Consider the following 25,024-nt stretch of genomic DNA (forward strand, 5'->3'; position numbering starts at 1 on the left):
CCTCATAGTGTGTGTGTGGGGGCAGTGTGTGCCCCTCATAGTGTGTGTGTGGGGGCAGTGTGTGCCCCTCATAGTGTGTGTGTGGGGGCAGTGTGTGCCCCTCATAGCCTCATGCGTGCGTGCCCCTTCGTGGCGGTGCGGCTCTTGCGTGCGTGCCCCTTCGTGGCGGTGCGGCTCTTGCGTGCGTGCGTGCCTCCTCGTGGTGGTGCGGCTCGTGCGAGCGTTCCCCCTCGTGGTGCTGCGGCTTGTTCTTTCCCCCATGTGGCGGTGCGGCTCGTGCAAGCCCCCCATGATGTGGTGCGGCTCGTGCATGCGTACCCCCTCGTGGCGGTGCGACTAGTGCGTGCTTGCCCCCTCGTGGCGGTACGGCTCGTGCGTGCCCCTTCGTGGCGGTGCGGCTCTTGTTTGCGTGCCCCCTCGTGGCGGTGCGGCTCGTGTTTGCGTGCGTGCCCCCTGGCGGTGCGGCTCGTACGTGCGTGCCTCCTCGTGGTGGTGCGGCTCGTGCGAGCGTTCCCCCTCGTGGTGCTGCGGCTTGTTCTTTCCCCCATGTGGCGGTGCGGCTCGTGCAAGCCCCCATGATGTGGTGCGGCTCGTGCCCCCTCGTGGCGGTGCGGCTCGTGCGTGCGTGCGTGCCCCCTCGTGGCGGTGCGGCTCGTGCGTGCGTGCCCCCTCGTGGCGGTGCGGCTCGTGCGTGCGTGCCCCCTCGTGGCGGTGCGGCTCGTGCGTGCGTGCCCCCTCGTGGCGGTGCGGCTCGTGCGTGCGTGCGTGCCCCCTCGTGGCGGTGCGGCTCGTGCGTGCGTGCCCCCTCGTGGCGGTGCGGCTCGTGCGTGTGTGCCCCCTGGCGGTGCGGCTCGTATGTGCGTGCCTCCTTGTGGTGGTGCGGCTCGTATGTGCGTGCCCCCTCGTGGTGGTGCGGCACGTATGTGTGTGCCTCCTCGTGGTGGTGCGGCTCGTGCGTGCATGACCCCTCATGGTGGTGCAGCTCGTGCGTGTCCCCTGGCGGTGGCAAGTCACAGTTGCGGTTGGCGTTATTAATATGGATCGATATCCTTCAGAGAAACAGGATTTGCCACTTTTTCAGCTAGTCCCTGTGAAGTACATGAGATTCCTGTGCTTCTGAAGTCGGGGCTTGGGGGTTGTTATTAGCCATATGGCCCATTGCTGCCTCCATGTGACAGCTCAGCCTTACGCCTAGGACTGTGGTTGGCGAGCTATGGCCCTCCAGCATTTCTGAAACTACAACTCCCAACATGGCCTGGTTTCCCCAACCTAACAGATCTTCATGAGACTTATGGTGGAGCAGGAGATGGCGAGCAGTGTCGGTGCTGAGCACTGGTATTATGTCATGGCCGCCTTATATTTGAGAATGTCATGGCTCAGATACACTACATGACGATGCTTTCTGTGTAGAGCACGCCATTATTGGCAGCAGGGGCATATGCTGAACCTACACGGGTGACTGTGTCACATCGGTGACATCACTGGACACATGTAGGGTGGTCGGATCAGTGCGGTGCCGTACTGGTCTGTGTACTGTTGGGATAATCGGTGGTAAAATGTGGAGCTCACTGATTGGTGCAGGAGTCTGTACTTGTCATGGAAATGGTGTTAAACTGAAGGAGCCTATTTGCTTGTATAGGGAGAATGACTTTAGGCCTTGTTCATGCAGCTCGCGCTTCCCATTCTTCCTGAGTATTCCTTCCAGATGTGCCAGGTTATGCGTGTACTGACCATAGGCTAATAAATGGCAAGGAAAGGTAAACGTGCCCAGTGGGTGCCAAAATAGCCCTTTATTGGCATCCACCAGGTGCATGGGCCTCCAAGATGTTAGGCTTAGCTTTAGTCAAACTACTCTTCACGTACATGGACCACCAAACGAAAGCTGTGTGTGAATGCAGCCTTACATGGAAGATCGTTAAACTTCCCTGCTGCTGTCCTCAGTGTTAGGCTAGTTTCACATTAGCGTTTTGAGGAGCTCCGGACTTCCTCCGTGAAGCCCCGCCCTCGGCCGCACCTCCGCCGATAGCTCCGCCAACTTCTGCATGCGGCCTGCATACCTATCTTTAACATTAGGTACGCAGGTCGTGCCGCTATATGCGGATGCTTCCGCATGCGTCGTTTTGACGATGCGGAGGAAAAAAAATTGCTACAAGCTGCGTTCTACGCTGGTCACCGCATCGTCAAAACGACGCATGCGGAAGCATCCGCATATAGCGGCACGACCTGCGTACCTAATGTTAAAGATAGGTACGCAGGCCGCATGCAGAAGTAGGCGGAGCTATCGGCGGAGGTGCAGCTGAGGGCGGGGCTTCACGGAGGAAGTCCGCAGCCCCTCAAAACGCGAATGTGAAATCGGCCTTAGGCTGCCGTCACACTATCAGTATTTGGTCAGTATTTTACATCAGTATCTGTAAGCCAAAACCAGGAGTGGGTGATAAATATAGAAGTGGTGCACATGTTTCTATTATACTTTTCCTCTGATTGTTCCACTCCTGGTTTTGGCTACAAACACTGATGTAAAATACTGACCAAATACTGCTAGTGTGACGGCAGCCTAATCCTCTAACGTGTCACTGAAGGATTGTACCTTTTAGCTTTAGAAAATCCAATCCTCTTTTTACTAAATGTGTAGGGAGTATGGGTATAGATGGGTTAACTTGCCGAAGGGTATGTGTCCACGGGTCGGATTACATCCGGAATAGCTGCGGATTTTACGCTGTGTACAACCGCAGCGTTCAACCCGCAGCGTCCAGATGTTACAGCATAGTGGAGGGGATTTTATGAAATCCCGTCTCCACTATGCGTGCGAACACGCACCCGGCGGCCCTGCGTTTACGGACATGCGCCCCATCTGTGTAGAAGGCAGCATGTCTGTAAATCACAGGGCCCTATGAATGAGGTGCGGAGATTCCGGATGTGTGCAATGAACACATCCGGAATCACCACGCGTACAGAAGGGGCAGCGCTTTGGGCGGGGCGAGTTTTCCGCTCCATCCAAAGAGCTGTCATTACGGACGGTGGACACATACCCTTAGTCTATGTTCACACGGTGCATTTTTTTATGCATTTCTCCCCCCCCCCCCCCCCCCCGCAGGCAAATCCTGTTCTCTTGACACTACGAATTTTTTTTTTTTTTTTTTTTTTATAGCAGCTTTTGCTTATTTTTTGGTGCATTTTTTTTTCCTGCATTTTTTTGTTGGGGAGCATTTGTCTTACATATGCTGATAAAAATTGGTGCATAAAAAAAATCTAATTCTAATTTAGGCACCAAAAACGTAGCAAACACTGATACCTGCGGGTTTATTTTTTTGTCGCTTTCAATGGGTGAAAGAAGTGACCCGCTGCATTTTGCAAAAACCAAGGTATTGCACAAAATACTGAGAACAAAAAAAAAAGCAAGCTGTGTGCATGAGATTTCTGAAAACTCAGACTTTGCTGGTTGTGTGAAACGCAGCTTAAAATTTTCATTAAAAAAGCTGAAAAAACGCACTGTGTGAACATAGCCTTAGGGTATCCGCGCACAATGTGTTTCTCAACATGCCTGAAAAAGGGCCGCAAAAAATAAGCATAGTTCGCCCAAAAAATGCTGCTTTTTGAAATGTATTGCTGCGGGAGAATATGATGGGACACAATGAGTTTCCTGGCTTAGAACGAGATGCAAGAGAAATGGCCTTTTTAAGGATTTCTTGCGAGTACGCAGAGTTTTAGGCTTCTTTTACACTTGCCGTGTTTTTGCGGCCCAATAGATTTCTATTGCTAGGAAGGTGGACAGGAATGAAGAAATGTTGGAAAAAAATGTTTTTTTTCACTGGGGAGGTAATGTGCCAGATCTTCAGCTGCTATGCAAATAATAGGAAGCATATTGTCACGATTATAGAAATGGCACTTTTATTTTCCTGTTTTTTGTAAAATGGTGCAAACCATGATACCTGCGTTTTCTCATCATTTTTTCACCACCCATTCAAGTCAATGGGTGAAACGCTGAAAGTGACATGCTTCATGTCCGAAAAAACATGCGAAGCACAAAATGCTGATGACAAAAAAAAAAAAGTGTGCATGAGATTTGTGAAATATCATAGGCTTTGCTGATCCTGTAAAACACAGCTGAGAATTAGCATAAATAAAATGCATCAAAAGTGCCCAGTGTGAACTTAGTCCATATTATCCCAGCCCTATATTACCGGTGCAGTCTGCCTCTTGGTGGTATGTTGTGCTGTGAATTGTGGAAACAGTACAGCCATCCCTGACATAATTGGTCTGCACATAGTAATATGATTAATAAAGGGCATTTAATAAATATATATATTTTTTTTTAATTTTTACTTTTCTTTTTCAGATTTTAAGGACCAGTTACCCGCAGTTTGTCAGGCTATCGCAGAGGCAGACTTCTTGGCTATTGATGGAGAGTTTTCAGGTACGTGCTTCTGTACACGCAGCTGATGGGTTACAAGGGGAGCGATATCGGGGGCATTTCATTTCTAGCAGCCTGAAAATCGATCAACGGTATTACGATAAAACTTTCAGAGGTTCGGAAACGAGTTGGAGGTTCTCTCCTTCACTCTTGTTCATGCTTTGGCAAAGAACCAAACCAATAATTATTTTATAGCTAGAATTTTTGATTATTTATGTAACATGTAAAACTTCCCCCAAAGTGGATGATCGGTGTATGATCCAACGCATTTTACTGGATGACCACTTCCCAATCACTCATTCTCTGTTTTGAGGGAAATTATGTTGGTAGCAGCTGAAGGGATCACGGAGCCCTTTAAATTTTTCCGTTTATATTTATTGTGACATACTAAAAATAATAGACAGTTACATATTGTTTAAAGGGAACCTGTCACATGAAAAAAAGCTATTAACCTGCCGATATGGGGTTAGTCTGTAGGATAATAGCGTTCTGAAGCTGCCAGCGTTGGCAATGAAGAAATTAGCTTTATTCTTCCTGGAAGTGTTCTCGCTTCACTTATAGCGGCGGAGCTGGCCCGAGATCAGTCACCGCTCTGGATATAGTGAGCGACCGCTGTATTCGAGCCCCCGACACTGACTGACAGCAGCTTAGCATTAGAGCTGGCTGTCAGTCAGTGCTGGGACATGGTTAAAGCCACCAGTCTCTGCACAGCGGTGAGTGAACTCACGCCGCTGCCGTCCTTGTGACTTAACGCTATTCGGGGGATTCCTCCCGGCAGAGGGGCTCTAAGTGCGGGCGCCGGGCAGGTTTAATACGCTAATAACATGCTGATTAACCCCATATGTGCCAGTTATTGGCGTTATTTCATATGACAGCTTCCTTTTAATTTCCTGTGCAGATTAGGTGGCGAATGAACATGGAATACGTGCAGATTACAGGGGAATGAATACATGTCCAATATAAACAGCTACCTATTGAAGTTTCTGTGCTTATAGTGAAATAGATACAGAGCCGCTATAATTTACATTGGCAAATAATAATGATTTCTTGAATATTAGTGGATGGCCGCAGGAATATGCAGTTGTAAATTTGTTTTGGAGGAGGATTTCTTTTCCTGTAGAGATTTTGGAGGATTTTTTTTCTCTTATATCAATCTTTGCAGCCATTTGATTGCACGGTGCCACGTTTGGAGAGGTTTCCTTTTGGAACTACATCAAAGTAGTGCACTTTTCTTTTCTTCCACTATATATTTTCCAATCATAGTCATGGGGAAAAAACTCCTTTGGACAGCATAGACGTGAATTAGAGTTTTTTTCCAGGGAATTTTGGAGAATTTCCATTTAAAAAACAAAAACAACCCCTGTGCACTAGACACCCTTATACAGCTAATTTGCGTGTACTAATGTATCCTGGCCATTCACCAGTAAATAACCCAGATGAAGAATTCAGTCTTGGAACGTAAGATGTAAATCCAGAGCATTCCGACTTATTCTGAATGTGTTATTTCTTGGCTTGTATAACATGCTGCTTCTTTTTCTTGTCCTGCGTGTTAGGGATCAGTGACGGGCCGTCTTTTACTGCATTAACAAATAGTTTAGACACAGCAGAAGAAAGATACCAGAAGCTAAAGCAGGTCAGTATAACACGTAACACCTTAATGCTTACATTTTCTACCCAGATACATTCAGACTTTACTCACTCTTTAACCCTGCTGTTCTGTTCGGTCTGGGGAGACCTATTTTGAACTTTGGTATTTTTTGGGGTGTTCAAGATGCGGTTCTGAAACTTGTGGTTGATTGACTTAAATGAGGATGGGTCGGTCGGCCACGGGTTTCAGAGCCGCATCTTGAATATTTTAAAGAATATTGAAGTTCAAAGTCGGTCATTTTTGACCAACAGAACAGCAGGGTTAAGGTAATTTATTGCAATGTTTGGGCCTTAGTCACATATCAGTATCTTGCATTACTACCTGTAAGCCAAAAACAGGAGTGAAATAGGGAAACTATATGGGAAGAGTCAGACGGCCGTATAAGTCAGACCAGGATCGCAATGCAATGCTCGGACTGGCTGTACGCTCTTTGCTAATGGCCAGTCTGAGCATTGCTATCCTCGTCCGACGTTTTCGGCCGTCTGACGGCTCTCCGCAAGTTCACTCCTGTTCTGTGTTTTGCAGCTGCTCCTGGTTTTGGCTTGCAAGTATTGATGTATGAATGTAAGACCAGCAGGGATGTTCCCTGTTGAACATTTATGTATATGTCTGTCATATGCCATAAATGTCTGACTGAGTCCTGCATAGTTGTCGAGAACAGGAGCTCCCCATGCCATCCTGGGAGGTGGCGGCTGTATCCAGGCAGAAAGTGAAGAGCTGGTCTTACGCCTATGGATGGATCTCCATCCACCTCTCCATAAGTTATGACTAGGTGCTGGCCCCCTCCGAGGTTTCTGTAACTCCTGCTGCACACAGTGGAGCACCCTGCACACATGTATGACCACCTCCCTATTCTTTCTCTGCTTTTGTGGGGTTACTGACATGGAATTTCTCGGTGCCTTACATCTGTCCTCTATCAAATATTTAGGGGGCAAAGGAGTCTGCACAAAAGCTCACTCTGGCTTCCAGGCCCAACTTGGCTCTATACACTGGAATATCTATATTTGCTTTTGGGGATAGCTGTGAAGCATAGCTATTTGTGACCAGGGATCCTGTATGTATTTCATGCTGCTTGTCTTCAGACAGTATGAATCTTTAATGCAACTCAACAAGAAACATTGCATTCAAAACCTGTGCATTGTCAGGCCATAAGATTAGTTTAGACGTTCCCTCACCTCAAAGACCACCTAAGAGAAGTCCTATATCTGCCATTGTTCTCCTCGATCCTTACAGTAGGCATAAGGCCTCACAAACATGGAGTATTAGCGTCTCGCCCATAAAGCCCTTCGTTAGGTGCTACATGTGAGAGGAGATGTGCATTGGAATTAGTGTTTGCAGTGGAAAACCTCTGTCATATAACTTGTGGTTGAATATTTAGTATGGAGTGTTTAAAGAAAAAAAAATCTTGTATGCCTCAGGGGTACAGTAGGACCCCATACACTTCTATGGCCATCCCACTAAGGTTATATACACCAGGGCTGTAACTTGGCCATATGCACGAGGCCTTACACCATGCGTGTGCAGTAAGATGGCACATTGAAGGTATGTGCACACGTTGCAGATTTCCTACGGATCCGCAGCGGGTTTTCTCCTGCGCAGATTCGCTGCAGATCCACAAGTGATTTACAGTAAAATGTAAATCAATGGCAAAAAAAAATGCTGTGCTAATGGTGCGGAAAAATCCGCATGGAAAGCGCAGCAGATTGAAAAAAGGACCATGTCACTTCTTTTTTGCGGATCTGCTGCGTTTCTGCACCCATTCCATAATAGAAATCTGCAGGGGTAAAAAAAAAGAGGAAGAAATCCGCAGCAAATCCGCAAAAAAAGCGCACAGATTCTGACCTGCGTTTTCTGCCAAGAAATGCAGAATCTGCACAGAAAATTCCACAGCCAAATCCGCAACGTGTGCATATAGCCTAAGTGCTGTGTGCTAAATCTGTGTGCTCTTGCCTTAATGTTGTCACTTTTTTATAACTTTTTACCTCATTTTTTCCAATTCTTTAGCACTCTATGGAGTTTCTACTGTTTCAGTTCGGTCTGTGCACGTTTACATATGACAGCAAGAAAGCCAAGTATGTCGCATTTTGCTTTGATTAAATGCTTTTGTTTTCCTAATTTTATGAATGTACTTTTTTTTTTTTTTACTTGTGCTGACTTTATTTTTTTGCCATCCAACAGGTACATCATGAAATCCTTTAATTTTTATATTTTCCCAAGGCCATTCAGCAGAAATTCACCAGACAAGAAGTTTGTTTGTCAGGTATGTTTTATGTATAAGGAATCATTTTAGAGGAATACTCCTAAACACATTTGTCTTGGTGGTTGTTGCTTTTTTTTCCCCTAATGAGGATTGATTAGACTTAGTCCAGTTTGGTAAAAAAAGAAAAGTCTGAACTGTTGCTCAAGAATAACCTTTGTTCATGTACGAGTATTATAACCTGCTAGTGTACATCTGATGCCACGGACTCATTGACTTACATTGCTGAGTGCAATTCGATTTATGGAAGCAAATCATGCATGCAGCAGTTCTTCTCTGTGCCTTGGACAGACTTGGTCCGAGGAAAAATTGGACATGGCCCCATAGAAAAACATTGGTCCCTGATGTTTTGTTTAGATCACTAGGACTGAAAATACGGTTGATGCCCTTAAGATTATCTATGTATGCATGCTGAATACTTCCAGTGCTCACAATACATTCTGGACCATCTTTTTGGAACTCTTCAGGGTTGTATTATGGCTGTTCTTCTGGAAATGTTTTATCTAATTCACAATTGTTTGCTGTCGGCACTGGCTAAGAGTTTTACAGATCAGCTTGAACCTCTGTTAAAGTTCTAAAAATGAAAACAGCCCTATATGCAGATGACGTGTTAATCTTTTTAGAAAATTCTGGAGAGGCCTTGGAGGGTGTGATGCATATTCTTAGGACATTTGGTGATATATCGGGTCTTGAAATCAATTGGGCAAAGTCAAATATCTTGATAGTGGATTAAGGGGACGTTGACATCCCAATATCAGGGGAAGGTAGTAAGCTGACAGTGGTTTCTCAGTTCAGATATTTAGGTGTTCAAGTGTATTTTCTTCTCTCGAGCTAAGTCGATCTGAATCTGTCCCCATTGACGGGTTTAAGAAGAAAATAGGGGCGAGGTGCAAGTTATATCTCTCAGCGGTGGGAAGGATAAACTCAATTAAAATGATTCTTATGCCCCAATTATTGTATATATTGCATAATTCCCCCATTTGGTTGCCCTGAAAGTGGTTTCATACCATTAATTCTATATTTCGAGACCTTGTTTGGGGGAAGAAACAGCCAAGAATTAGGCTGGAATTGCTCAGAGGCCTAAAGATGGGGGGGGGGATTCGCCCTTCCGAATCCCTGGATCTACTTTTTGGCAGCGCAGGGTCAGCAGATGAGAGGTTAGAGAGAGGTGAATGGACTGGGTTCGGTTCAGTGGATTTTGGTTTGGTTGGTGGGAAGGGACCCATTGGTTCAGGGATTGGAGGTGCGGGGGATTTGGGAAGTTTAGAACGGCCTTTCCTACTTTGATACTGGTTCAAAAAGTATGGGAGGCAATTAAAAAGACGAGAAGTGGGACTTTTAACAAATCTCTCCCCAATATGGCATAATGAAATACTACCTGCATTTATTAAAATGGGGGAATTCAAAAATTGGACATCATTGTGTATTCAGTATGTGGCTCAGATTCAGGACGCACAAGGACTGTTATCCTCCGAGGCACCGCAGGAGAGTTATGGGTTGCGGGAGACCTGTAGGTTTCAGTATGGACAGTTGAGAAATGCCTATCTTGCGCAGAGTAAAACGATGGATATGTGAATTTATGGCGGACTATATCTGTGCGACAGGAGGAACGAAAGGGGTAGTCTCGGATATTTATAGGGATTTGACATATACCTTTTTTAATAGATTCCCTATTAAGGCAAAAGAGAAATGGGAGGAAGAGTTGGGAAGGATAGAGGAGGATAAATGGGAGGATATCATGGAATATATTCTCCAATTATCATTAAGTGAGCCGGGTAGACTTTCGCAATTATATGTGCTTCACAGAGTATATAGAACTCCAGATAGGCTATATAAGGCAGGGCTGAGACAGACCTCCGAGTGTCCTAGGTGTCAATCCGAGGGGGCAGGGATTCTACACATGTTATGGCAATGTACGAGATGGAATTCATACTGGTTGGAGGTGGGAGAAGCAATTGGGAAATCGTATGGCTGTGCAGTCGCAAGTGATCCTGTGATAAATATTTTGGGATATGTGGAGGAGATCCGAGTTCCAAATCATCATAAAGTGGCCATAGCTAATTTATTGTATGTTGCGCGAAAGCTAATCGCCAGGCACTGGTTGAGTGAGGTACCGCCGACTCTGCAGGAATTCTATAGACAGTCGGATATGGTTATTAATATGGAAAAGGGTTTTTATGAAGAAAGGAAAAGTATGAAAACTTTTGAAACACTTTGGAAACCTTGGATGGAGAGGACCTGATTCCAGTGGGATGTTGTTTTATTATGTAAGCAATGTATGCCATTGTCCTTTCTCTATCGCCTCATTGGGGGACACAGGAAACCATGGGTGTATGCTGCTGCCACTAGGAGGCTGACACTATGCAAATAAAAAAGTTAGCTCCTCCTCTGCAGTGTACACCCTACCGACAGGAAGTAGGATATTCAGTTTAGCTTAGTGTCAGTAGGAGGTGGACACGGGTCTTTCATTAGACCCTTATCTACCTCAATGTGCGTCGTTTTCTTTCAGGTTTTCCGGAAGGGATACAGGGTGAACAGTCACACCTGTTGTCCCACAAAGCGGACTATGAGTACGGCGTGTACTGCCACCCCGTATCCTCATAGATCCCTCTCCAGGACCAAGAGCCTAGCACACAAGCGTGCTCAGAAGTCCGGTCCTGGCTCCGTCCCCCACCCACTCGCCCCCCCAGAGCCTGTCGGTCGGAGGAGACGAGGACGTCCACCATCGGCTCCATGGACGTCTCATTCCCCTCAGGTTAGTAACTGCGTGGGATGTTTAGGTGAGTATTTTCCCCTCCCATTCCCAGATCACTCGCAGTGTGGGGGAGAAGATGTCCCTTTGGAAATGCACGATTTTTACCTTTATTTTTATGAGGGGTCCCAGTGCCAGCCACACGGGCAGAATCTCTTCGCACGGCGGCCTTTCAGGCCACGCTCCCTCCTAGCTGCAGAAGGCTAGGGATGCTGGATCTGTCTCCTCCTTCGGCGGCCGCAGTGCTCTCCCTGCAGCCGCACTGCTCGGCAGCCGCGAGGTCTTCTCATACGGCGCGACAGCCTGACAGGCTGCCGCGCCACTTCCCCTGCGCCCACACCACTCGGCGGCTGCAGTGCGTCCTGTGTCTGCGCGGCGGCCTTGGCAGGCTGCTGCGCTGCTTAGTCCCTGCGGCTCACTGCTCCGGCGCCGCGGTTCTCTTTTCCGGCGGCGCCGGCCCCTAATTTAGGTCCCGGCTTCGGCCGGGGCCTACATCCGGTGCCGCGACTCTGCCACTTCCGGTTTGTTCGGGCGGGCTTTTCTCCCGCCCGACAACCTTCTCCCCGCATTCTCCGCCCACCGGCGCCATCTTGGTGCTCCCACTACAGGCGGTTTGCTCTGTCCCCATTTCTATACAGAGCGGCTAGCTCCGCCCACTACTCCCAGCCGCCCCATTCGGCCAGGGATCACAGCTATTGTGCTGGGGAGCGTTCTCCTCCGGACCCGGTGGCTGTTCGCGCCAAGGCCCCCCCCCTCCTCCCCCTTTTGATCTACGTGCTGGTCCTTTCCAACCAGTGTGTTCTGCACCGGCCGGGTTCCCCGCCTCCATCTTCATGCTGGTGCCCTGGACCTGTGTCCTAATACTTGTCACAGTTAACAACCTTGGAGCAGACTACAGGATACTACACCTGCTGTGAGTAGCGCTGCTTAGCTGTTTGGCCCTCCTCTCTGCATCTCTCCTGTTCCCCTAACCTTCTGGCATTCCTTAGTAGGTATGCTTACCATGCCTAATCCTATAGGAGGGTGTTCTCGTCCTCCTTTCATGCAAGCCGGTCACTGGTGTAATTATATTCTATAACCGTGCAGACCCGTGCAGCCACTGGCGTAATGCAGTCACTGGTGTAATATGTAATAGTACTCTAAAGCAGTCAATGGTATATCAGTACTCTAGACCCATGCAGTCACCGGCGTAATGTGTAATAGTCCTCTGGAGCCGCGCAATCATTGGCGTAGTAGCTCTCTAGAGCCGTCACTGGCATAGTAGTACTAAAGCCGTGCAGTCTCTGGTGTAATAAGTGCCCTAGAGCCGTGCAGTTACCAGCGGGGTTTGGTAGTATGCCCCACGCTGCCGTCATCTGTGCCACGGTCCGCCCCTCACCCTCCACAGGGAGATGGACCATTATAAAGCCTGCCATATGGCGTTCTCTTCATAGAGGTTTCAGTTGCACATTTCTCCTTGGAGTCTCTGCTGTTGTGATTTCTGCTATTGCGGACCTGTGCCTTGATTTTCAACGGTGGGAGCCTCAGCTATTTCTCTACACACAGCGATGCTAGAGCCCTGGCATATCAAACGCTTCCATTTCTCCTGCTCACAGGCACCCGCCCTCCATCTTCCTGCAGCCCCCTCCGGATGCAACCATTACACTGCTCTAAGCAGAGAGAGGAGCTGCTCCTACCCACTGCACGACTGCAGTGTTCAGACCTGACTTCCAGCTGGTTAAGAGTCCGTATTTCCCAGCAACGTCTGCTGTGGCTCAGTGGATAAAGAATCTGACCACAGATCGCAGGCGCAAAGGTTTGAACTCAGGTGCACAACAGAGAGTAGTGTTTTGGCTCTCTGTTGACAAGCCTACTATTCTACCTTCAGGAGAATGAGCATGGCAGGACATACTTCAAGACAGACTCCGTGCTGCGGCTTACTACACGGAAGCTGTTATTCTGCATAAGGCCGTCAGGTATCATGACCTAGACCGCAACACAGAATCAACTCTCGCCTATACCCTTCTCCAGGGTTCTCCCGTACTCTATCTGCCATAGTCGCAGGATACCAGGAGCTGATCGCAGCAGTACTTCCTCTGCCATAGTCGCAGGATACTGAGCCAATCGCAGCAGTACTCTATCTGCCATAGTCGCAGAATACCGAGAGCCGATCGCAGCCGTACGCTATCTGCCATAGTCGCAGGATACCGGGAGCCGATCGCAGCAGTACTTTATCCGCCATCCAGGTTTCACACGCACCACCTTCCAGGTAGAGTATGTTGTTTGAAACGGATCAGTCGTGTCTTGGATTAACCACCGCAGTGGTTCCGGCGTTCTGTACTGTATTCAGGTAAGTCAGGTGCACTCCCCTACTCCTCCCGTCGATTGCAGCAGTGCTATCCGCTATCCAGGTTTTAGATGTCATCTTCCAGACACATTGTCAATACCTGCCGTCGTCCCAGTGGATTAGACGTGCCCGAGATCGATTGCTGCATTGGTCCTGCTCTTTTGATCTAGAGTCAGGTATGTCAGAAACGCCCTCTATCACTCTCTTAAGGGTCTTTTGCAGCATCTGCCTAGGTTCCCCTTTAGTCACCACTCAGAGAGAGGTGCCCGGTATTTATCACTTCTGGTTGGGTGCCGCCGCAGTTACAATCCGCATTCAGGTGAGTCAGAGGCGCAACTTTTATCGTGTGCTTCACGTTCAATAACGTCTGTGGTCTATTAGCAGCTAAACAGAACATCTACCACGTACCTCAAGGCGGATCTCGGTGCCACAGGATGAACCTCAGTGGCAGCATAAGTGGCCAGTCCACTTTCAGGTAGGTCGGACTCGCCGGTGTCAGGTACCGACTGGTTGCAGTTTTTCTTCAGCCACGCACTGGGCCTTAATTGCGTGTTGCTCCCCAGGGACCTTTTCTCTCCATTCGGTTATTCGGGCCTACCACCAACTATCCAGTAGGTCAGTTTACAGTGCTGTCCTAGATCTATCTGCACTATCCAGTGCGTTACTCCTATCATATAGGATTTACAGTATTATACGTTCTGGATGTCTTTTATGGAGTCAGAGCCCATATAATACCTTGACCCAGGATTGTTAACGGCACTATCCTAGGGGCCTTTGAACTACCTCAATACAGAGCTTCCTATTTATGTGTCTGTACTTAACTCTTTTTTCTTACAGACACTGGATTCAACCCCGAGCAGCTCCAGGATTTTATTTCCGACTGTGGCAGGAACAGGTTCTTCCACCTCGGATAGGAATTGGATCTTACTCCATGCAAGCATCGTCCAGTGTACAAGTCTGCTATACGCCTGGATCCAATGATGGGTTTTTGTGATAATACGTGCCTTCCTTCAGCAGGATTCGTATCCCTTTCACTGTTATCCTCGTTTGTGTGTATCTTATACTTACGTAAGTAGATCCACACACTTCCATCCTCTCCCCGTTCCAGAGGGTCCGGGACGGATAGGGTCACTCATGTCGTCGTAGGTAAGGATCTTCCTTTTGGCAGTCAAGTTTTGTTTTGTTTTTTTTCTGGGGCCTATGTACTCCTTCTAGGGCCAACCTGCCATGGAATTGACATACTCCAGGTTTTCCATGGACTCTCCTCCCTTGACTGCTCATGTCCGATTGTGCCTATCAATGCCCATCTTGTCATGCTTTCTAGCAGGTTCCCAGTACCCTACTCTCAAGTCTTTTCTTGTCATTTCAATGTAATGGTCTTTTCTGGGTTTTCTCTTGGAATCCTTAGTTCAACAGTTCCAAAGAGGGAAGCGTCTCGGTTTTCCTATATTCCCTCTCTCCTGAGCTTACTGCGAACTGGACCTCTTCTCCGTCTCTGGACCTTTCAGTTTCCAGCTTTTCCACCGATACAGTCCTCCTCTCCAACAGAGAACATCCCTCAAGGATACCAACGACGGACTAATAGTCCATGGCAAGGTCGACCATTGAAGTGTCCGCCGCTACATTGTACCCTACCTTTGTCTCCACCTAGACAGCAAGGTTTATAGATGCATGGGCTAAGCTGCTCCATCAGGGCACCCTTCATGGAGTCCGATCGGAGAAAATCGCTGTCCTTGTGGACTAATTTATTCCTGCAGGAAGTACATGGTATCCGTCCCCGCGGATGCAGGTGCTGCTTGGACCTCTAGCTATAGGGTGCCCTTCCGAAGGATCTTTTTGCTTAAGGCGTGACAGGACTTATCCTCTAGGAAGTCCCTCACAGCTTGCCTTCCGAGGGTTTCCGTCAGTTTGTCTCCAACTTGAACCAATAATTAAGGGGGTCATCGGAGGGACAGGGTCCTCCTTGGACCGCGTGTGCTTTCCTTTATTTTATGGAAGCCTTTATCCAGGTCTTCCTTTTTTCTTCAAGACATCGGACACTCCTGCATTTTTGCGAGGGGCGAGTCCTTTTTCGTTTTATACCTTCTTTTTAGGCTCTCAACCACTTCCAGAGTCTGTGGCAGCAGTTTTGTACATTCTGTGGATCACAGGTTCAGTACTCTGCCCTTACCTTGCCGAGGTTCTCCATGGTTCTGTTCATCATTCTTGATTCCCTTCCCTTCGTCCTGCTCGGACTCATCCTTTGTAGCGTTCTCTCATCACACTACCGGTCAGGGTGAGGTACGTCTACTCAGCTAAGGCCCCGTTTTCAGTATAGGGCTCGGTGTAGAGAGGCCCTCCGGCCCTCCAAATCGACGTATGCCCGCAAAATCCGGTCAGCAATGTTTAGATTTACCAGGTCAGAGCAGTGCTCCTCTTTCCAGTTTTTAAGGCGCACTCTACCCGGGCAGCGGGCGCCTCCCGGCCGTGCACATATAGGGCCTCTGACTTGCACATCTACAGACCGATGATCGGTCCTCCACATGTTCGCGAATCTTCCATGCCTAGCTTAGGCGTATGCCGGCTTAGGTAGGAAGACCTTGCAGGCGACGGTGGTGAGTTCCTCTGACCTAGATTGGAGTTGACTGCTGTTCCCGCCCCAGGGACTGCTTTGGGACGTCCCATGGTTTCCTGTGTCCCCCAATGAGGCAATAGAGAAAACAGGATTTTTGGTTGCTTACCGTAAAATCTGTTTCTCGGAGCCTTCATTGGGGGACACAGCACCCTCCCAAGTTGAACAGCTCTGTTTATTGTGTTATACTGTTAACGTTTGAGTTCTTTGAACACTCTTTGAGTGTTTGAAACTGTTAATCTGTACAGCGCTGCAGAATTTGCTGGCGCTAGATGAATATAGAGTATTATTATTATATGATTATTATTCTTTCTCTTTTACACGTTGCTTCTCCTACTGCTTTCTCACTAACTGAATATCCTACTTCCTGTCGGTAGGGTGTACACTGCAGAGGAGGAGCTAACTTTTTTATTTGCATAGTGTCAGCCTCCTAGTGGCAGCAGCATACACCCATGGTTTCCTGTGTCCCCCAATGAAGGCTCCGAGAAACAGATTTTACGGTAAGCAACCAAAAATCCTGTTATTCTTGTTAATAAAGGCTTTAAGGGAGGAGGGAGGGTGGGGAACTGGGGGATTGTTTCAAAATGTTTGTAAACATGTTTATTCTCCTTTGACACAACTGTGTGCAGTTGTCAATTTGAATATTGTTAATAAAAATTCTGATTTAAAAAAAAATAAAAAAAGTTCTAAAAATGGGTAAAATTGAAAATTGCATGAAAAAAAAAAAGAAAAAAAAAAAGCCCAATGCAATCAACTTTGATTTACCTCTATGGTCTCATGAAAAGAGGGACTTTTGACCATATAGTGTACATACAGCTACAAATATCAAGACTGACCGTCACTTCCAAACTGAAGACAGGTGTGCACAGGTGCATACTAAGAGTAGCCATCTCTATACATAACTAATAAAGCTGCATGCCATAGCACTACAGAGTGCTTCTAATTTAATTATCATGTCATGGGCTCATTTGTTTTATCTTTTCTCTATTTTTCTTCCAGAGCTCGAGCATAGACTTTCTAGCTAATCAGGGTTTTGATTTTAACAAAGTCTTTCGTGATGGTGAGTTTTAATTTCGAACTGTTTTTTTTTTTTTTTTTTTTAATAAATGCAAATATATAAATACAAAAGTTTTGTATTGGCAAGTGATGGTTTTTCCTACTCAGGTATTCCATACTTGAACCAAGAGGAGGAAAGACAGCTCAGAGATCAGCAGGAAGATAAGCGTTACCACACAAATGGTGCCAGCACGACGTGTTACATGTATGTTTCACCCGATGCGGCCAGAGCTCCTGTCATTCCGGTAGTTCCTGATGATCAGAAAGATTTTATCGATACAATTGTGTAAGTGTCCAATACAGTTGCTATATTTTTCTTTGGAAAACCTATGTCATTGTTTTATTTTACTGTAGTTAACTATTGTCCCAACCATGTTGCTGCTGTTAAATGCTGCTGTCAATCTGTGATAGTGGCATTTAACCCGTGCCCATGATGTGACCGGGCACTGAAGGGTTGCTGTGGCCTCCATTCTTGTCATGATGCCGTAGTACTCCTGTGAAAGCTCTTCTGTCTCTAAACCAGAGCTGCCAATCAAGATAGATGGGTTTACCGACAGATGGGGAAAACAAGTAGGTGGGAAAGTGCACTTACATGTATGGCCGCAGCAAGGGTGCACTGAGTGCCTGTATTTAGTTTGAACACTCATTCTATGACTCCCTTTAAGGTGGAAAAATTTAGCTTTGGCAACATACTTAAGTCAAGCAAGTTTCCCCGAAAGGCTCGGGCTCTTACACATTGGCCACTATGCAGGGCCAGGATTTACCCTATGGCAATGATACATTGGTAATCTATAGAAAACTAATGCCAGCTCACCAATTACTTGGAATTAAAATCTAGTGTGCACTGAACCACAATACGACAAATCGTGTGAACAATGGAAAAAAATATGTAAATGGTATTCCAACTTCTTGTAAATATCACTTTTATTTAATTGAAAATATTAAAAATTTCATCAATTGAGTACATGATACAAAGCAAAAAGCGAAGTGTTTAGAATGCCATCCTGCATTTTATCAAAAGCTTTGACAAAGAATGCTGAATAGCGTTCGAAACGCGTCATTTTTTTGTATAATGTATTGTTGGATGAATTTTTTTTTAAAACTATTTTCATTTAAATAGTGTATTCCAAGTAAATATCCATTTACATGCATTTTCCAATGATATATTGTAACTAGTGATGAGCGAACGTGCTCAGATAAGGTGTTATCAGAGCATGCTTGTGTGCTAATAGTTTTCGAGCACGGCGAATGCACGGTTCGAGTCTCCGCGGCTGCATGCCTCGCGGCTGTTCAACAGGCACAACACATGCAGGGATTGCCTGTTTATCGCTCATCACTAACTGCAACCTAATGAAAGTAAAAGTAGTCTTCTAGCAGCCTGAACGTTACAATAAATCCAAAGGTGCTGGACTTTTTGCATTTCCGTGTTACGGTTGCTGAAACTTAGATTGCAATTCAGTCGTTGGAAAAGTAACATTGCCATACTGTCACCGCCAAAATTGTCACATAGCTCCAGACTTGCACTAACTGCTAGGAATCGTGGGTGAAGGATGGGAGCCCAAAGGGGGACAGATAAGATTATAGCCTAAAATCTCACAAGGCTAGTTATCTTTCTTGGTTACTAGAGTTTGCAAGATATTGCAGTATTTTAATGTCGAGATTCGGCAAAAGGAACGTCCTGATCACCGATGCTGATTACTTGCTAATATTCTATGACTATATGTAGGTGGCAGTTTAGAAAACATGTAGGTGGGATACATTAGTTATCTTGAGGAGGTGCATATACTGCGCTTTCCAATGTTTAGATATAAAGCTGATCAGCCACAGATTCCATGGATAGTTACCACTTATTGCTAATACAATGACACAGCCTTTGATTTATTTGCTTGTACGGTTATTAGTAATCTGCACACATGTGAACCGTGACTCTATTTTTTTTTCCAGAGAATCTGTTGATGAATTTTTAAAAGATGAAGAGAAGAAAGTTCTACAACTAGAACCTTGTACTGGGTTTGTGTTTTCCATTTTATAGACCTTTTTTACTACTGTTATATATGTTCCATAGATATTGCTGGAGGTGAAGGGTCACTAAAAATAATAATGGATGTTAGAATATAATATATGAGTATATATAGGTATAACCCATGGAACGAAACAATTGTTCACCTTTACTAAACGCGTTATTTATTGTATTCTCCGCGTGCTGTCTTCACAACTGAAATCACCCCTTTCTCATTCAGTGTCTGCAATTTGTTTGCTCTGTTGACTTGCTTTCTTGGGATTGACACTAAGCAGTAGTTTGATGTAAAGAAGAACGATCTCCTTGTATTGTAGGTCAGTTAAGCGATCCATTATTTGTCGACAAGTTTGTAATCTGTTTTCAGAGGACGCGTGAGGCTGTGGTGCCACGTAGAGGTGGACACAAAGATCCAAGGTGCGGCGGACAAGCTGCCATGTCATGAAAGGGTCATTCTATGTCTCCTGAACCAATGATTTTTACCTCTACATTTTTAATTCTTTTGAGATTTTGTTATTTGGTAATAGTGTGTCAGATAATGCAAAATGTGAAGAAAAATTCTAGATTTTTTTTTTTAATTTTATTTATTGATTTTCAAAGTTGGGGAAAAAGTGCGAATTTCGGTGTTGTCTGCCATTACTGCCTCATAACTCAGGCTAAAAAATAATAGAGAAACACCATTCTACTCAGAACTGTACAGGCTTTCACCAGATACGTCACAAGAGTATCTTTGTTAATATTTTACCCATGCGAACGGAAACGCAAAATTTTAAAACGCATTTCCGAAAAAAATGTTTAATTTCAAAATGTCAAAAACTGCACATGTGCCTGCTATGCTCCTAGCCACATCTGTACCAAAATGCAAGTTGGGACCTTGATGGGATCATCTTTTAAAAAATAAAACTATTACAGTGTCAATTCGAAAATCTTGAATTCAGATCTGTTCAGCTTGTGGTCTAAAAGTGTGGGGTCTATATTTACCAAATAATCCATGATTGCTAGATATTACTGTATTATTTTATTATGTTACAGCTTAGAAGCAGGAGAGGGCAGAGGAGAAAGCTTTGTAAGGGGTAGAAAGTCAATGCAGAGCAGATGACAGGCCGCCAACTCGGGCCTCCAGAGGCCATATTCACACCAAATCTTAACACCCAGGCGACTTTTCAAATGGAGGGAGAAAAATATTCTTAACATCCAGTTCATGTATTGTAGAAACCAGGACTATGAAGAGGAGAGTTTGTTAAAACATCGGTTACAGGAAGCAGAACCCATCACAGGTACACAGCAATACCACACTGTCATCCCATGTAGTGACACAAATAAAAACAAGGATTTTTTCATTCAACAAAGACAGTGAAGTGCATTAAGTGGTAGAAGGCGGCACAAGATTGGCAATTGATGACATAACTGGTTATGTGACCTGTGAATATGATTGGCGCTGGTGGCTACTGTACTCTCCGAAGAGTGTGAAAATAAAGAAGTAGAAGTAACTTTTCTGCATCTTCTGGTCCAGCGCCGTCCTTTGTGTAGCCAAGAAAACCAGACGTTTTAAAAGTTAACAAAAATCAGATATTAACTCAGGTGGAGCCGAGCACCATGACAGGCCGTACATATTCTGACACAAAAGGAAACGGCCATTGATAGTAATCGCTTATGGACAAGATCACAATTCACCCACTAGAGGGGGACACATTGATAAGAGGGATTTTTGGTTCTTACTGTAAAATCTTTCTTGGAGCCTTCATTGGGGGACACAGGTAACCATGGGAAGTCCAAAAGCAGTCCCCAGGGCGGGATAATAAGAATAGAGAACTAGGTCGGCCGGTGTGAAACCACCGCCTGCAGTATCTTCCTACCCAGGCCTACATCCGCAGAAGCCTGAGCGTGCACCTTGTAGAATTTCACAAAGGTGTGGATGGACGACCAAGTTGCGGCCTTCCAAACCTGCGAGGCTGTAGCTTGGTGACGAACTGCCTAAGAAGCTCCCACAGCCTGGGTAGAGTGAGCCCTCACCTCCGGGGGAGGCTGTTTGTCTTGAACACGGTATGCCTTCAGGACCGCCGAAAGGATCCACCGAGCAATTGTGGACTTAGAGGCGGGGAGCCCCTTCTGATGACCTTCCGAGATGACAGACAGAGGGTCGGACTGACGAAAAGGAGCCGTTCTGGCAAGGTAGATTCGGATAGCCCTGACCACATCCAAATTGTGGAGAGGCTTCTCCCAAGGATGAACTGGGGAAGGGCACAAAGAAGGAAGGACGATGTCTTCATTGATGTGAAAAGCCGAAACCACCCTTGGCAGAAAAGGAGGGACAGGCCGAAGGACATCTTTGTCCTGATGAAGGACTAGAAAGGGAGAACGACAGGACAATGCCGCCAACTCGGAAAGTCTCCTGATCGAGGTGATGGCGATCAAAACTACTTTCCAGGAAAGAAGCGAAAAAGAGATGTCCCGAATTGGTTCAAAAGGCATAGACTGGAGAGTGTCGAGCACAAGGGTGAGGTCCCAAGGAGTGACCGGAGAATGGGAAGGAGGTGCAACATGAGCAACCCCCTGAAGGAAGGTTCTCACCTGGGGGAGAGAAGCAATGTCTCTTTGAAAGAGAATTGACAAGGCAGAAACTTAACCCTTTAACGTGCTCTTATCATGGTTTGTATGACACGTTGAGAAAAACTTGCGTCCTTCAGTATCGTGGCCTCAACGGCCATACCATTACATTCAGAGACCGAGAACTCGGGTGGAAGAGGGGACCCTGCGATAGAAGATCCGGACGGTCTGGGAGCCTCCAAAGTACGTTCGATAACATGATCACTAGCTCCGCGTACCAGGCCCTTCGGGGCCAATCTGGAGCTATTAAGAGAACAGGAGCCCACTCTGACTTTATCTTCTTTACGACCCTTGAAAGTAAGGGGAGAGGCGGGAACAGGTAAGGCATCTGAAACTGGGCCCAAGAGATCACGAGAGCATCACAGCCGACGGCCCTCGGAACCCGGGATCTGGATAAGTACTGGGGAACCTTGTGGTTTGCTCGGGAGGCCATTAGGTCGACGTCCAGCATGCCCCACCTTTGGCGAATGTGGTTGAAGACAGTGTGGAGAAGAGCCCACTCGCCTGACATGAGCCCCTGGCGGCTGAGAAAGTCGGTTTCCTGATTGTCCACCCTGGGATGTGGACAGCTGATATGAAAGGAACGTGGTTCTTTGCCCACCGCAGAATTTTTTGCCACCTCTGTATGACCTGCTTGTTGCGAGTCCCTCCCTGATGGTTTATTTAAGCCACAGCTGTGGCATTGTCCGACTGAATGCGGACTGGTTTTCCTGAGAGGAGGGGCTGCCAGCGGAGAAGGGCTAGAAAAATAGGACTGATTTCCAAGAGATTGATCTGGAGGCGTGCATCCTGAGCAGTCCAGCGCCCCTGGGCTGTGAGGTGGAGAAAGACCGCACCCCACCCCTGGAGACTGGCATCGGTGGAGATGACCTGCCAGTGGAGGGGGAGAAATAATGTCCCGCGCTGAATGGAAGTGGATAGCGTCAACCAAGTGAGAGACTGTCTCACATCGAGAGGGAGGCGAACTGGGCGGTCTGAGAATGGATTCCTGTGCCAAACTGACAGAAGGGCCAGCTGGAGAGGGCGAGAGTGGAACAGAGCATAAGGGACCGCTTCCATGGAAGCGACCCTCTTGCCCAAAACCCTCATGCCGAGCCATAGAGGGGTAGGATGCCTTAGGGCTTTGATGCCCCTCCGAAGAGAGAGGAATTTCTTCCTTGGGAGGAAGACCTGAGCTTGAATGGTGTCGAATTTCATGGCCAGGAATGCTAGGCGCTGGGTCGGAATCAAGGTGGACCCTTGTTTGTTGATTATCCAACCCGAGGCGGGTTAAGGTGTCCAGAGTGATCAGGAGACTGTGACCGCAGTCGCGGCGAGACGGACCCTTTACGAGGAGATCGTTGATATAGGGGATTACGAGAATCCTCTTCGCACGAAGAGGAAATGAATAAATAAATAATTTGATCAGTCCCAAGTTGAATCCCTGTACAAATATAAACAAGAACACAAGTAACACACATGCATGTTTTCACAATTTTAAAACATACTTTTTTTTTTTCACAATTGCGCATCAAAATTTTGAATTTGATTTCTCCAAAACAAAATGAAGTAGAAACAAAACAAAAAGAAACATAGTCTTGTGACATATCAAACGAAAGCCGCTACCGTTCTGAGAAAAATGATGCCTCTCCCACCTCTTTTTCTTAATTCTAGCCCAAGATATGATAAAAAATGTAAAGCCATACCAGGCCAAAATCCGCGCTTTTTTTGAAACTTTAGATATCTGTAAAAAATTAACTGATGAAGAAAAATTTAAAGTTTTTAATTTTTGTAATTACCTAAAGTTGGACTTCATAAAAACAAAAAATAAAAAAAATCTAAAGACGTGAGGTAAAAAAAAATTCATATTTGGATCACTTGATATGGAATGACCCGAAAGTGGCAGCAGGTTTCCAATGTATTATTAGAAATTAATTGTAAATGTCTTCTCTATTGTTATTGACCACCTCAACCAATATGTGGGATCTTTAGCCTAAATGTAACTCTCTGGGCTAGAATACAAGCTATAACTCTAGTTAAAGGGAACCTGTCACCCCCAAAATCGCAGATGAGCTAAGCCCATCGGCATCATGGGCTTATTTACAGCATTCTGTAATGCTGTAGATAAGCCCCCGATGTATCCTGAAAGATGAGAAAAAGAGATTAGATTATACTCACCCAGGGGCAGTCCCTCTGTGGTTCTAGTCCGATGGGCGTTGCGGTCCGGGGCCTCCCATATTCTTGCGATGACGTCCTCTTCTTGTCTTCACGCTGTGGCTCCGGCACAGGCGTACTTTATCTGCCCTGTTGATAATAAACAAGAAAAGAAAAGCCACTATAAATGTATGCACACCACCAAAAGTTATAATAAGTCAAACAAGCTTTATTGGTAACATATAAAAACAATTAAAACCATACACACAAAACTCCCTCCATATACGGGTGCCCAACACTGCCCAATACACAATACTTCCATATAGTAGTGGAAAACATGCATCAAATATGGCAGATAATCAAATAGTATACACATATAAATAATTACTGGCAAAGCCGCCCTGTCCTGATCAGCAAAAGATATATCTGTCAATAGCAAAACCCTGTCAGGCTGCAGCTTACCCACAGCAAATAGCTGTGGGTATTCCCGCGCCCTCTGACCTGAGCGTCACTGCGGAAGACACAGCGGCGCCGACGGTGGAACGAGGAGCAGGTGACTATTGCGCACTGCCCCTATCATACTTACCTGCTCCTGGCACCGTCGCTGCACGTCTGTTCCCCGGCGCCGCATTTTCTTCCTGTAGTGAGCGGTCACCGTTATCACTCATTACAGTAATGAATATGCGGCTCCACCTCCCATAGGGGTGGAGCCACATATTCATTACTGTAATGAGCGGTACCATGTGACCGCTCACTGCAGGCCCGGGGAAGCAGGGACCTGCAGGGACCGTGCCAGGAGTAGGTAAGTATAATTAGACAGCCCCCGCTCTCCCTCCCCTGCCGACCCCTGGGTATGACTCGAGTATAAGCCGAGAGGGGGACTTTCAGCCCAAAAAAGTGGGCTGAAAATCTCGGCTTATACTCGAGTATATACGGTAGTTTAATACTTTTTTTTCTATTTGTCTGTTCCTTGCATCATAAAGTCTTATTGCAGCTTTATAGTTAAGTATATAAAACCTTTTTTCGTCTTTCTAGGTATCAGAGGAAGCTTATCTACCAGACAATGAACTGGAAGTAAGTAGTTGTACCATATGGTTACTGCATACGTCTGTTCTCACATATGATTAGTCAGTTAGTTTCTGAAACCATTGAAGAAAATAATAAGCTTTAAATGTGGTAGATACTGTACTTGTGCACTGGCCAATG

The 25,024-nt window shown here is 46.3% G+C and overlaps 1 protein-coding gene across 2 annotated transcripts in view; it reads left to right on the forward strand.

Annotated features, from left to right (window-relative positions):
* PARN (poly(A)-specific ribonuclease) overlaps window positions 1-25,024 on the forward strand; it is a 128,015-nt gene that overhangs the window by 4,641 nt on the left and 98,350 nt on the right. For both annotated transcript variants that reach the window (XM_069734072.1, XM_069734073.1), the window contains exons 2-9: window positions 4,337-4,414; window positions 5,965-6,044; window positions 8,064-8,131; window positions 8,238-8,319; window positions 17,005-17,065; window positions 17,170-17,347; window positions 19,006-19,071; window positions 24,854-24,892. In XM_069734072.1, coding sequence (XP_069590173.1) covers window positions 4,337-4,414; window positions 5,965-6,044; window positions 8,064-8,131; window positions 8,238-8,319; window positions 17,005-17,065; window positions 17,170-17,347; window positions 19,006-19,071; window positions 24,854-24,892 — 652 coding nt within the window. The remainder of the gene's footprint in view (window positions 1-4,336; window positions 4,415-5,964; window positions 6,045-8,063; window positions 8,132-8,237; window positions 8,320-17,004; window positions 17,066-17,169; window positions 17,348-19,005; window positions 19,072-24,853; window positions 24,893-25,024) is intronic.

Source organism: Ranitomeya imitator, chromosome 7, assembly GCF_032444005.1.
Source record: "Ranitomeya imitator isolate aRanImi1 chromosome 7, aRanImi1.pri, whole genome shotgun sequence".
NCBI lineage: Eukaryota > Metazoa > Chordata > Amphibia > Anura > Dendrobatidae > Ranitomeya > Ranitomeya imitator.